General features: G+C 47.2%; 1 protein-coding gene across 3 annotated transcripts in view; it reads left to right on the top strand.

The window, feature by feature from the left end:
* LOC135700643 (protein tweety-2) overlaps positions 1-14072 on the top strand; it is a 231565-nt gene that overhangs the window by 151117 nt on the left and 66376 nt on the right. For all 3 annotated transcript variants that reach the window (XM_065221214.1, XM_065221213.1, XM_065221212.1), the window contains exon 2: positions 12158-12430. In XM_065221214.1, coding sequence (XP_065077286.1) covers positions 12158-12430 — 273 coding nt within the window. The remainder of the gene's footprint in view (positions 1-12157; positions 12431-14072) is intronic.

The raw sequence follows: 14072 nt of genomic DNA, 5'->3' as shown, positions 1-14072 counted from the left end.
AAAACCGTGTAACATGTGGTGCCTTTAAGTAAATTTTTACTAAGTCTTTCCCTTTTCTAGTTGAGTGTTAGCGTTAGATAACAGAGTGCTAAATAGTGCGTGGTGAGAAAGAGTGTGTGAGAGTGTACCTTGATTATCAGGTAATGCGTGCTTTAACGGTGTGATTTGGACGTATTTTTCGCTAGGTTTGTGGCCATTTTGCAGAACCCGTCACATCACACCAACCAGTCAGTGATCGCTTTTGACCCCACTTGTCAGCTACGGAGTTTCCCCGGCAGTGCGGAAACCGGAAGAGGGTTTGCACACGTCAAATTTGCGCTCTGGCAGGGTTTGCAGAACGCGCTTCAACCTCATTGGTGTCAAAACCACACCAGTCATCGCTGTTCATCAACGAACACGTTTTCAGCAGCGTCACAACGGCCGTACCCCTCGCAAAGTCCACAAACCAGCATCTAGCAATCTGGTGGACAAAATGAAAATAAAATAGCCTCTAAGTTCCCCCACACTCTTCGGCTACCAACCACGCAATGGACACGGACTGTTCTCTAATTCTGCCAACAACACCAGCCACCACCAAACAACGAGAAACTGGTTCGCGATTGGCCTTGGATAGCCGGGGCACCTTCGAATCGGAAGTTACACCCCAACCGGAATCTTCGGACCCCCCTCGGCGTCCGAGCCAACCGAATGAAGACACTTGCATCTTGGGTACTCAGGGCACTGGCAGTGCGGAAGATATACCCCAACCGGAACTGTCGGGTAACCTCTGGGCCCCCGGACGAAGATGCTTAACGCGAAGAACCCAGCAGTAGCCCACAGTAGCCGGGGCCCCGTCGGTGCGAACGTTTTCCCCACACCGGAACCGGTGACAACCCTCTGACGCTGTTGCGAACCTGGACGAGGGACGGACAAGGGTGGCCTCGTCCCCCATTCCCCTCAGTATCGGGACGGATAAGGGCAGTTGTTCCCATTCCCCGAAGGACAACGAGGGATTCAAGTCCCAAACCAACAGATCACCCCTAAGCACAGTACCTAGCTCAAGCATAGCGACCAACCTTCTTACCACCGTTGGGACGCCCTTGCCCCGGGTGGGTTGAACGCCTCCACCTGCCCCTGGTGGGGATCCGTCTCATTCGGTACCGAGTTCTGCCACAGCAAGCCCGACTGGAACTCATCAAAATTCCAGTTGCTACGCAATCAGCCATCACTGTTAAACCGAACGACCCTTAACCTACCCTACCCCCGCACTACCGGTTCCTGTAAATCTGATCCTTCAATGGAACATTAGCGGTTTCTTTCTCCACCTGGCTGAGTTGAAACTTCTCTGCAGCGGCGCGTCCCTTTGGGTGCTTGCCCTGCAAGAGGTCAACAACGTGACGGTGGACCAGATGAACAGAACACTAGACGGCCAATATACCTGGTCCATCAAAAAAGGGTCCAACCTCCGGAGATCCGTTGCTATAGGAGTCCGCAAGGGAATCCCTCGCCGAATCGTTGATCTGGATACCGACCTCCCAATCGTCGGCATTCAGATCCAGAATCCAATTAGCATCTCCATCGCCTGTGCCTATCTGCCCTGCGGTAGGCTGCCCAGCCTGGACAACCAGGTTCGCAGAATACTTGATCAGCTACCGGAACCCAAGATGTTTATAGGGGACCTGAACGGACCCTAGAGGCGTCACCCTCTGCGATATTTTCGAGCAGGAAGATCTGGTTATTTTAAATGATGGCGGCCCAACGTTTTTCAACGGTCGGCACACCACCGCCATTGACGTGTCCACAGCCAGCCGTTCTCTGGTGGGCAAAGTGTTCTGGTCGATTAACCCGGATCTGTGCGGCAGCGACCACTATCCGGTACAGATTCGGTTATCTGCCGCATCGCCCCCAGAAAACACCCGAACACCGCGGTGGCGCTACGGGGAAGCTGATTGGGAACGCGCAGAACCAGGAACCCACGACGACCATCCCAAGCATCACGGAAATCATCTATAAAGCCGCTAGCACCAGTATACCGAAAACTGGCTGTGTCCCCGGGCGGAAGGCACGACGAAACCAAAAGGGCAGTAAAAGCCAGGTGAAAAGCGCTCCGGAAGCTCAAACGCACCTCCCAAAACGATCCAACAAGAGAAGAGGACCTCGCGAACTATCGCCAGCAGCATAACAAATGCCGACAGGAGATCCGGACGGCGAAACAAAATTGCTGGTCGGACTTTCTGGAGAGTATCAACGCCGAACAATCGTCAGCGGAGTTATGGCGCCGCATCAACGCCCTTAGCGGCAAGCGGCGATCATTTCCGCTTCAGATTCGAACAGACACCGTCATCATCACTGATCCAACCGTCGTAGCAGACGAACTGGGCAAATCCTTCGCCAAACTATACAGCGAAAGCTTCCGACAGCGAGTCCGCCCCTCTCTCTCCTCTGTGTCTACCTTCGGAATTCCTCCAGACAACGACGACCTACCGATCAACAGCCCACTCTCCTGGGAAGATATCGTGTTCGCTCTCAGTCGGAGCAACGGGAACTCGGCTGGACCGGACGAAATAGGCTACCCGCTGCTAAAGCACCTTCCACCCGAAGGCAAAACGAAACTTCTCGACCTCTACAACCAACTCGGAACCGCTGAAGAATACCCGGAAAACTGGAGAGAAAGCCTCGTTATACCGTTACCGAAAACCAATGTCGGGAACAAAGACATCACTGGGTTCCGTCCCATTGCACTGACCTGCTGCATGGCGAAAGTCCTGGAACGGATGGTCAACAGGAGGCTAAAGCTTGACCATCGGCAGCACGCCTTCAGGCAAGGGTATGGCACCTCCCCCTACTTCGCCACTTTTGGGGAAGTCCTGAAGGAGGCAAAGGACCAAGGTCATCACGCGGAGATCGTCTAGCTGGACATCTCCAAAGCGTTCAACCGATCATGGACACCAGCTGTATTGAAGAAGCTTGCTGATTGGGGCCTGATAGGACACATCCTTCAATCCGTCCGGAACTTTCTGACCGACCGATCTTTTCGGGTTTCGGTTGGAAACGTGCAATCCGGAAGTTTCAGTGAGGAAACCGGAGTGCCACAGGGTTCGGTGATCGCGGTCACCCTCTTCCTGGTGGCCAAGCTTCCAAAGATCGTTTACATCTTCGTCTACGCGGATGACGTCCTCATTGTAACGGTGGATCCCACCCTGCAGAGGACGAAACTGAGAGCGCAAGCGGTAGTCTCCTCGGTGGTCAGAAGGGCTGACTCTGTTGGTTTCCAGGTTTCATGATTAAACAACAAGCAATACCGACCAAAAACACCGTGAGGGTCTTGGGAGTGGTCCTCGATCGAAATTTATCCTTTGAGCCGCACTTCCAACAAGTAAAGAAGGGCTGTCGCAGTCGGTCCAACTTGATTAAGACCATATCCCGCCCCCACCGATCCAACAATCGCGAAATCCGCTTCCGCGTAGCTATAGCCATCATCGACAGTCGCCTACTGTACGGTGTAGAGATTACATGCCTTGCCGCCGAGAAAGCCGTCCAGATTCTGGAACCGGTGTACAACGGCTACGTTCGAACAGTCTCCTGTCTCCTGCCCTCTACCCCGGCCGACGCTGCATGCGTTGAAGCCGGTATCCTAGCTTTTCGGCTCGTTTACACCGCAGCTACTGTTACCAAAGCCGCTGCCTTTCTCGCTAAAACGTCGGGAAACAACAGGATCGTTCTCCTCGACGAGCCGAACCGACTCCTCCGCACGGCCGCCGACGTAGATCTCCCTCCAGTGGCCAGGGTCCACTGGCACGGAGACAAAAGTTGGCAATCGCACAAGATTAAAATTGACAGCTGAATCAAGGACCGCTTCAGGGCAGGAAGCAACTCGCTGGCTTTACGCCGGACAGTTGTCGAAACACTCGAGGCGCACTACCAAGGTTATGAAGTTAGGTACACCGACGGCTCTCTCTCTCCAGGAGCGGAGTGGGAATGGGGGTCTCCGGAGATGGTCTGCTTGTGAGCAGATCGCTCCCGACCCAATGCTCTGTGTTCTCAGCTAAGGCAGCGGCCATTTTCCACGCGGTTAAGCTACCGGCCAACCGGCCGATATTAGTCGTAACTGACTCACACAGCGTGATATTGGCCCTAACAACAGAAACACCGAAGCATCCGTGTATCCAAGGAACGGTAAAGCACGCGCCGCCCAACACAGTATTCATGTGGGTACCCGGTCACTGCAGGATCCAAGGGAACCTAATAGTCGACCACCTCGTCGGCTCAGGCCACACCGGACCCATGTCCACCGGCAATGTACCGCTCCAAGATGTCAAAAAGTGGATCAAGCGGACGATTCGAAGAGCCTGGGACACCGAGTGGACGAACAACAGGACACACCATCTTCGGAAGATCAAGGTGGCCACCGGAACCTGGAAGGATCGACCAAACCTACGAGAACAGCGAGTGGTGTCAAGGCTGCGCACCGGACACAGCAGAGTCTCCCACAGCTTCGGAGGGACACCGTTCCGGAGGACCTGCGAAACCTGCGGAGTGCCAGCCACCGTGGAGCACATCTTCGTGAACTGCGCGGAGTTGGAAGACCTTCGGGCTGCCTTCGGTTTGGAGTCAATCAGCATTCGGAACCTGTTGGGCGACGAGTCCCCGGCAGCAGCCGCCCTCATCACCTTCCTAAAGGAGGCGAACCTTTACCATAATATTTGAGTGTTTCTTGTTTGTATTTCCGTTTTGTTGGCCCTTTTGGCAGTTTTCTACAACTTTTTCATTATAGCAAGATAAAGGTACCACAGCCAAGATTGGGAATCTCCTTCTGAGAACCCAATTTTTTTTCTCAATTTTTTAATCTTTAGAGATGAACTAGCCATATGGCTAAAAATCTCGATAATAAAAAAAATTAGATAAATAAGAAAACGAAAATTATGATGCTTGGGAAAAGTTGACTAAACTTTAGGAAATTAATCATAATTTCAAGAAGTAAGGCTAAAGGGACTTTAGAGATGTTCAAGGAGCATTAGCTCAATTTCCCGCCCCTAGGGTTTTTGTTGTGTGGCAAATAAGATCTTCACCACGGTGCTACTCACAATGCCGGAGCGATAAAGTGCAAATGTTTTGCAACGTACCATATCAACTAGGTACCTAATAAACTATTTAAAACAACATCATCAACATCGGGGGCGGACGCATCGTTATTTTAGGCAGATTTATATTTTAAGGGCGCATGTCAATATTGGGTGCGACTACTGAGCTGAAATTTTAGAACAGTACTGGGAATAATAATTAAAGAACTCTGGACAGAATTCCAATGAAATTTAACTAGAAATTTCATGCTATTTTGAGAAGTATATATGGCTTGTACGGGATCAGATTATTCGGATTGAAACAGCGCGTTCAAATTCTGGTATAACACTAAACTGTATTTTCATTTTGCCATATGGCTTATATAAGGAGTCAAACAATAAACCAATTCATTTCTATAGTCCTGATCATCAAAAGGGTTAAAGTACGGAGTAACAATTGTGTATTCAATTTGTTCAAAAATGTTTTGAATACGCAGGCAATTTGAGGCACTTGCGCATGCGACAAAAAATGTTGCAACGATGATGTCGCACGGAAGCTGCAACGATGATCGAATAGATGACGCTACAGTATCCCCCTCCAAGAGCAGACGGCGATCAGCTGTAGCGTAGTGGAATCCTTACGTGTCGTCCAGAACGGGTGATCGTCGTCGGCTGCTCTGTTGATGTAGTTGTAGTCGATAAACCAGAGGTAGGTTGGAATGGCTGTTGGTCCTCTATGGTGTATGCAGGTTTCAATCTGTCGATAGAAATGTTAGTCGTTCGGCCATTTACGCAGAGCTTGTAGTATTTGTCGGTTCGCTCTAAGACTGGATGTGCTCCGGTGTAAGGTGGTGATAGTGAAGGTCTTATTGAATCGTTGCGAATGAACACGTTCTTACATGTGTTGAGATCGGGATGAACGAGCACGTTACCTTTTCCGTGCCAGGCTGTATCGGGTGGACGAAGTTTCCGCATTGTTTCTCGAAGGTTGCTTGCAAAATCTGTGGTAGTACTGTTTTGACCATTTTCGCCGAAAAACTCGGAAGGAATCCTAAGTGTCGTCCCAAAAACCATTTCTGCAGGCGATGCTCTGATATCGTCCTTATAGATGGTTCGCAGGCCAAGAAGAATCATCGGGAGATGCTCGGTCCAGCGATCGGGGTTATGGCAGAGAATGGCGGATTTCAATGTTCTGTGCCACCTCTCGATGATGCCATTGGACTGAGGATGATATGGTGTGGTTCTCAAGTGACTTATCCCGAAGGTGCGAATCAATTCTGCAAAAAGTGTTGACTGGAATTGTCGTCCTTGATCGGAGGTGATGTGTGTAGGCACACCAAAACGAGAAATCCACCCAGAAACTAACGCCTGAGCGATAGTAGGCGCTGTCATGTCCGGAACTGGTATTGCCTCTGGCCAACGAGAAAACCTGTCGATGATGGTAAGGCAGTATCTGTCCCCGTTGCTTGGTGGAAAGGGGCCGACGATGTCAATGTTGATGTGGCAAAATCTATCGTCGGGTATGGCGTATCGACCGAGAGATGATTGTGTGTGGCGAGTCACCTTCGAGCGTTGGCATTCCAGGCATCTTCTTGTGTAGTTGACGCTGTCCCTCCGTATACTTGGCCAGACGAACCGCTGAGTCATTAGCTTGGCCATCGCACGGGTGCCGGGATGTGAAAGGTTGTGTGTTGCTTGAAGAAACTGATCGCGGAATCTTTTCGTGATGAAAGGCCGGACGCGATCACCATAACAGTCGCAATACAACTGATGTGAGCTGCCTGAAATGGTGAATTGTTTTACGACGTTTTCAATTTACCTTCCAGTATCGCTCGTAATTCGTCGTCGGTTTCTTGATCGGCAGCGAGAGCGTCGAAGTTCATCGATGGAATAGTGCAAACAGCTGCAATTCGTGAGAGTAAATCTGCTGCAATATTCTCCTTACCGGTTACATGTCGGATATCGGTGGTTATTTGTCCGATGTAGTCTAGTTGACGAGCTTGACGGTTTGAGGCTTTGTCCGGGTTTTGGTTGAATGCAAATACGATCGGTTTGTGGTCAGTGTATATTTGGCAGCTTCGTCCTTCCAACATGAATTTGAAGTGTCGAACTGCCAAATAGATTGCGGTGAGCTCTCGATCATACGTGCTGTATTTAAGTTGAGCCTTATCGAATTTCTTCGAGAAAAAACCCAAAGGTTGTACATCATTATTGATAACCTGATGTAGCACCGCTCCAGCTGCTACATCAGATGCGTCTACCCACAACGAAAGCTCGGCGTTCTGCGCTGGGTGTGCTAGTAAGGCTGCGTTTGCGAGTTGTTGTTTGCACTGCTCAAATGCTGATATTGTATCAGCTGTCCAGACTAGTGAAGATCGATCGTTGCGCTTATTTCCAGGAATCATGTTGAGTAGTGGTATTTGTGCCGCTATTGCATTCGGGATGAATCTCCTGTAGAAATTAATTACAGCTAGCAAACTTTTGAGCTCCTTCACTGTGGTTGGACGTTGGTAGTTCTGTACTGCCTGGACACGTTCGGGCAATGGACGAATACCGTCGGCCGAGACTGAGTGACCAACGAAAATTATTTGCTCCCGACCGAATTCACATTTGGCTACGTTGATCGCTAGGTGATGCTCATGAAGTCGGGTAAACAGCTGTCGGAGATGATCTCGATGTTCTTCTGGTGACGATGAAGCGATGAAAATGTCGTCTATGTATGGGTATACGAAGTCCAGTCCTCGTAGTACTTCGTGAATGAGTCGTTGGAAAGTTTGAGCAGCATTGCGAAGCCCGAATGTCATATAGGTGAATTCGAATAACCCAAACGGTGTGGTGATGGCAGTCTTCGGGATGTCATCAGGATGTATAGGCACTTGATGAAGGCCTTCTGCAAATCAACCTTTGAAAAGATCGTTTTTCCCTGTAGAATAGTGGTGAAATCTTGCAGGTAAGGTAAAGGGTATCTGCCAGGGATTGTTTGAGCATTTAATGATCGATAATCTCCGCAGGGCCGCCAAGATCCATCTGCTTTTCTTACCATGTGCAATGGGCGATGGTCGACAAATTCCCAGTTTCATTAGGTTTTCGAACTCTTTTCGAGCTGCCACGAGCTTTTCAGGTGCAAGCCGTCTCGGTCGAGCGTATGTTGGTTGGCCAGTTGTTTCTATGCGATGAAGTTTTACTTAAGCTGGGTTTAGATAGGGCAAGTCAATTGATCAAGTCAGTTGAATTCAACTGACTTGAACGCGAATTGAACGTGTAAACCATGCCATTCAACTGACTTGATCAACTCACTTGAATTGAAAAAAGTTGAACCAGGCTCAACTTTTCAAGCCAATTGAATTCAACTGAGTTGATCATTTGACTTGCCCTATCTAAACCCAGCTTTATTGTGCCGGGCGGTGCCAGTATCGTGATGGATGGGAACTCAGCGAGCAATTCAGCGTAAGGAGATGTTGTGCTGAACGTTTTTATCGAATACTCACTGGTATGAGTTAAAACAGCCATTGTTTCGAGCTTCGTTGTGTTGTCGATTAGACGATGCCGCTTCAAGTCGATAAGTAAGTCGTTGTAGCAGATGAATTCGGCACCAATAATGCCTGTTGTAACGTCTGCAATAAGAAAGTTCCACAAAAATTCACGCCGGAGCCCGAGGCTAACCTTCAACAGAGTTTCTCCATAAACTTTAATCGGCGTTCCATTTGCGGCGAACAACTTGATGCTGGTAGGTTTCATCCGGGTTAAATTCGAATCTCTCGGTATAACGGACACATCGGCTCCGGTGTCGATAAGAAAGTTTCTGTTGGTAGATGTGTCCGCAATTTTCAGGCGAAATATCGTTGCTGTGTCGGAAATATCGCCAACTTCCAACGCAGGTTCAAGATGGTGTCATTGCTGACTTGGTGGTTGTCCGAAAGAGCACGGTTTTCTGCATGTACGTGCTTCTCTTCCGAATGTACGATGATACCAGCACATATCATACGAAGCTTTGTTGTCGTAGCGTTGATCTATTCTACTTCGGTTGCGAGAACGCGAACGGTCCCGGAAGCTTCTTTGTGGACGGAACGTCTGCTCGAACTTATTAGTTAGCTGGGCGATTTCGCGTTGAAGGTCTTCAATACTGCTCGGAGTAGGTATTTCTGGGACGATTGCTGGTGTCGTTGGAGAGAGTATTCCCATGGCATTGATGTTACGGAGGCCCATGGAATCGACGATTGCATCAGCAATTGTTGCTTTTTCTGATGGGTCGCCATTTGAAGCAATGACTGCTGCTTGAGCGTGAGTTGGAAGTCTGGAGGCCCATAAGTCCAGAAGCACAGGTTCACACAATGAAGTTCCAGCTACTCGTCTCATCTCGTTATATAGTTGACTAGGCTTCATGTCACAAAGAGGCATGTCGGAAAGTACACGCCGCAATCGTCTCTGCTGACTATCAGCGAAGTGGTTGGTCAGCTTTTCCTTGATGTACGGATATTTGTCGGCAGCGGGTGTGGCGTCTATGATGGAACGTAATTCTGTCAGCTTACTTGGTGGCACCTGTGCCATGACGATGTTGTATTTCCTGGTATCGTGTTGATTTCCAAGTCCAGAGGCGGCAAACCAGAATTCCAGCGATAGGAAGTATGATTCGATGTTCGATTCACTCATCACCGGCGGATTGAGTCGTGGTATGCTAATCGTGTCTACGTTGCCTTCAGGTTGGTGCTTATCTTCCAATGACATTTTTCGCGAATACGGGGTCACCAATATGGCTTGTACGGGATCAGATTATTCGGATTGAAACAGCGCGTTCAAATTCTGGTATAACACTAAACTGTATTTTCATTTTGCCATATGGCTTATATAAGGAGTCAAACAATAAACCATTCATTTCTATAGTCCTGATCATCAAAAGGGTTAAAGTACGGAGTAACAATTGTGTATTCAATTTGTTCAAAAATGTTTTGAATACGCAGGCAATTTGAGGCACTTGCGCATGCGACAAAAAATGTTGCAACGATGATGTCGCACGGAAGCTGCAACGATGATCGAATAGATGACGCTACATATATCATGAAAATTGTAAGGGAAAGTTAAGGTGAGTTTAAGGGTAGTACTGAAGAGACTATTAGCTAGATTATGATTTTATCTCCATTGAATTCTAAAGCAAATCGAATGGAATGTCAATCAGCATTATAAGCGAATTTGAAGCCTCTTTCCAACTCTTCGGAAAACTTGGCTACAATCCTGAAACTACGCTTAATTTTACCTACGACTTACATCTCTTAAAATCAATCAAAGAGAAATTTTGAAAAGATAGGTAATAACTCCATGGTAATCTAATTCTTAAAACAGCTCAACAAAATCTCTACAATAATGTCATGCTAGTTTGAAGATTTCTAAATTAATTTGTAAGAATTTGGCAGGAATTTAAAGGAGTTCGGCAAGAAATTTTGAGCATATTTCCAAAGAAACTATGAGCAGAGAATCTGAAGAAATTTCCAAACGAATATTAAGAACAATGTCAAGAGAATTCTAAGAGATCCTCTTTAGGGCATTTTGAAGAGAATGCTGAGGTTAAATACAAGGCAATTTTGGGAGAGTACCTTTCTTAACTCTAAATGGTATATCCAGTAATTTCCTAGGAATATTCCAAGCGAATTCTAAAGAAGACTATGGAGAGACATTAATAAAGAACGAAAACAATATGTAGTGAAAGTGTGGCAGCTATGGCACTTTATAAAACTATAGTGCTCCACTAATTGGACATTCGGCCTAACTTATGTTTAAAATAAGTTTATCCATGTTGAAACATAGACCTTTAGAACAGTATTGAGACTAACTTCCGATGAAAGAAATTTTGAACATTCCGATAAATTCGAGGTTTTGGCAAAATGGCCAATTAGAAGACCACTATTGCCATAACTGGTACGCAACTGTAGGTCCGAAATTTTTAGAAACTCAAATAATCCAGAATCTTGGATTGGATTTTAATAAAAGGTTAAGTCCACAATCTTAAAAACAAATACGTCCCATATCCATGAAGAAATTTTCCAGACATTCGACACCCTGCAATTCTTTCAACATCTAACATTGGTTATCCGGACTCCTTGAAGCCACCCAGCTCAATCCGAACCACACGTTTGCTTTTATTTTCGGTCGGCCAGACAGTTCTGTGGTGGTACGATGATTGCCCGTGCAAATGACGCATATACATTTCGCGTTTCACGTACTCGACGGGTTTTCAACTCCCATTCGTAGAAAGACATTTGCTAAGCCACCTCCCTGCGCACATTCATTGTATACCTACCTAAATCCCTTGCAAGTTTCTTTTTCATCCGTGCCAAACTAAACCGGCCGCGGGGAGGGGGGGAGCGGAGTCACGTATATGTTTGCACTTCAAGCATAATGGCTGTGAGGATATTTGGGGGCTTCAGTGGCTCATATCGCACGCCCTAATGGTGGTTGGATCCCCCATTATTGGGGAGGTAGAATGCGAAATTTAACCTTCAAACGTCACCCCAGCTTGTTGGTTTAGTCGATTCCGTTGCATGAAGCCATACTGTCTGTATCTATAGAGCTACTCATTCGAGTGGTGCATGGTCGTATCCTCTGATCCAATCTAAGCTGCAGGCTAAGGGGAATCAACAGGCTTCCATCGACAGAGGAAACTTTCCCACAGAACGCGAAATCGACTTCGCGTAGGTTGTTGACAACCATCCCGTATACTCGGTAGATGCATCGCCACTGCTACTGCAATAACTTTGCATATTTTATTACTCGTTAACATGAAACATGGACCTCTCGACGACGATGATGGCTGGTAGGTATATGCTTCTGAGAAAATAATATCGATATAAACGATAACGATGACGGCTCATACAGTGTAGCACCTCGGTCGGTCGCCTGCTATAAGGATGGGCGTTGTTACTGTGACCTCAAAATCAACCTCCATCAAACTCAATCTCGTTTAATACGATAGTTTTATGCGACAACAACGGCACGGCCGCCGGTCAAATTACTTTAGTGCATCTATTTAAAGTTGATCACCGCACTCTCGCCGATGCAATGTAATTTTTCAATTTCCCTCAAACTAACCACTTCTCTTCGTTTCGTGTCTCATTTTCCAATTTCAGAGCTTGGGCATACTGGCCTCGATTCCGGCGGCTCTGCTGATCATCTCGTTGGTGTTCCTGCTGCTCTACCTGTTGACCAGATGCTGCGACCGGAAACCGAGGAAACCGAAGTCGCACGGATGCCAAAAGTGTACGCTGGTGTTCTTTGCCATCGTGTGCTGCGCCGCCATCGGGCTCGGACTGTACGGGAACGATGATCTGCACAATGGAGTCCTGCAAATCTTCAACTCCGGCCGGAAGATCGAACGGTTGATACTGAACGTTAGGAATCAGGTGAGTCTAGTAGTTAAAGGGAAGAACATGTCGGAGAACCGTTTGTAATGCACTACCCGCGTCATGCACTCGTAAACGCCATCAAATCAGGCGACCCATTATTCAAGAAAATCCAATTCATACAGATTAATTGCACTCGATAAATTATACATTGGCGACTTCTTGTCGGACCGGATCGTGTCTTCTTCCTGCACCCATCATAAACCAGGGCAGGCGGCAACCCACGAGACCTGAAACCACAATCCACCCATCATTGAGTAGACCACAAATCAGCACAAAAATACACACACACATGGAGGTAGGTCTCCTGTTCCAATCACGCACTCAAATAATTCAAACCACCTTGCAAACCACTCCGCCCTTTACTCCGGCCCATAGCATGCACCTGGCCTGATCCAAGTGAAAAGAAGCTTTTCGTTACGAGCTTGTTGTAGAGTCAGGCCAGAAGCCGGGCGTTCATGAATGCAAGCAAGTTGTTAAACTTGTTGTACCTATCCGTCCTGCCCCGCTGGTTGCCCCAACTCCGAATTCGCTTTTAGATTACCGGTTGAAACCTGTTAGTAGGTACCAACAGCATTCATTGGACGATGGGTTGGTTGGTGGTTCCTTCGTTTAAGTGGCACTCTGTTTTTTTTTTTTGTGTTGTCGTTCATAAGCGTCATATTTTCTCGCCCTGCTCTTGCTACATTGTGACTGACTGCAAGGGAATCCTAGGCTGGGTAGTAAAACACGATGCTCGCTCCATTTGGAAACGGAATCCGGACGGGAACCAGACACCAGAAGAGCAAACACTATAGGAGAGAAGGTGCTGTCGGTACATCAGGTTGGGTGTTGCGTTCACATGACTCTAGTGGGGCATTGCATAATGTGCACTTTGTGACCTCAGAATGGAATTCTAGTAACAGATAGGGTTACGGCATAGGTTCTCAAACTTTTTGGATGCACGACCCACCCAAACGTTATGCGTGTTTTTCACGACCCACCAGAAAATGTTCATCTGTTTTTAATGAATTAGTAAACAATTCGAATCTTTCAGCGGTTTATTTATATACCTAAGTGCAATTAGTATATTTTTTTGCGGAATATAATTCACATACAAGATAATTTGTTATTTCGGATGAAATATGGTTCAAAAATATTTTCATTGGATGCCCAACAAACATTGCAAGCTGAATAAAAGCCTATTCAGGCCCACATATGCTTCTTCAGCTAAAAAATAGCTTATCTATAAAAACATAATTTCTCAATCTTTTTCGTCACAACAAATTGCATTTTGTCGGGAATCTATTGAAGTTTTTGAATCCATCTGACCATATTTGGATCAATTCATGGTTCCGGAGTTATTCCGGTTCCCGTTGGGATCACTTTTGGTCGGCAATTGGCTTTACTGTTCTGTAATAAGTATACACACGATGAACATCATGTTTTTCTCTCAAATGATGTAATTGGACCAATGACTGCTATATCGACGGTCCACGATCACATTGGGCATTCCGGAAATGTTCTGGTGCCCCCGGGGAAGTGGCCAATTCTCAACAAGAACCAAAACCCATCGTGCGACATATCAAACTTCATGATTTTACCAAACTTGGCTGGTAATGGCCTTATTGAGAGTCCATGGTCACACTAGCCCTCCCGGGAA

Source organism: Ochlerotatus camptorhynchus, unplaced genomic scaffold (genome assembly GCF_037179485.1).
Source record: "Ochlerotatus camptorhynchus isolate MF236.1 unplaced genomic scaffold, CSIRO-AGI_Acam_v1.1 ptg000140l, whole genome shotgun sequence".
Lineage (NCBI taxonomy): Eukaryota > Metazoa > Arthropoda > Insecta > Diptera > Culicidae > Ochlerotatus > Ochlerotatus camptorhynchus.
The sequence above is the reverse complement of the archived record's forward strand: the minus strand, read 5'-3'. Positions and strand labels throughout refer to the sequence as shown.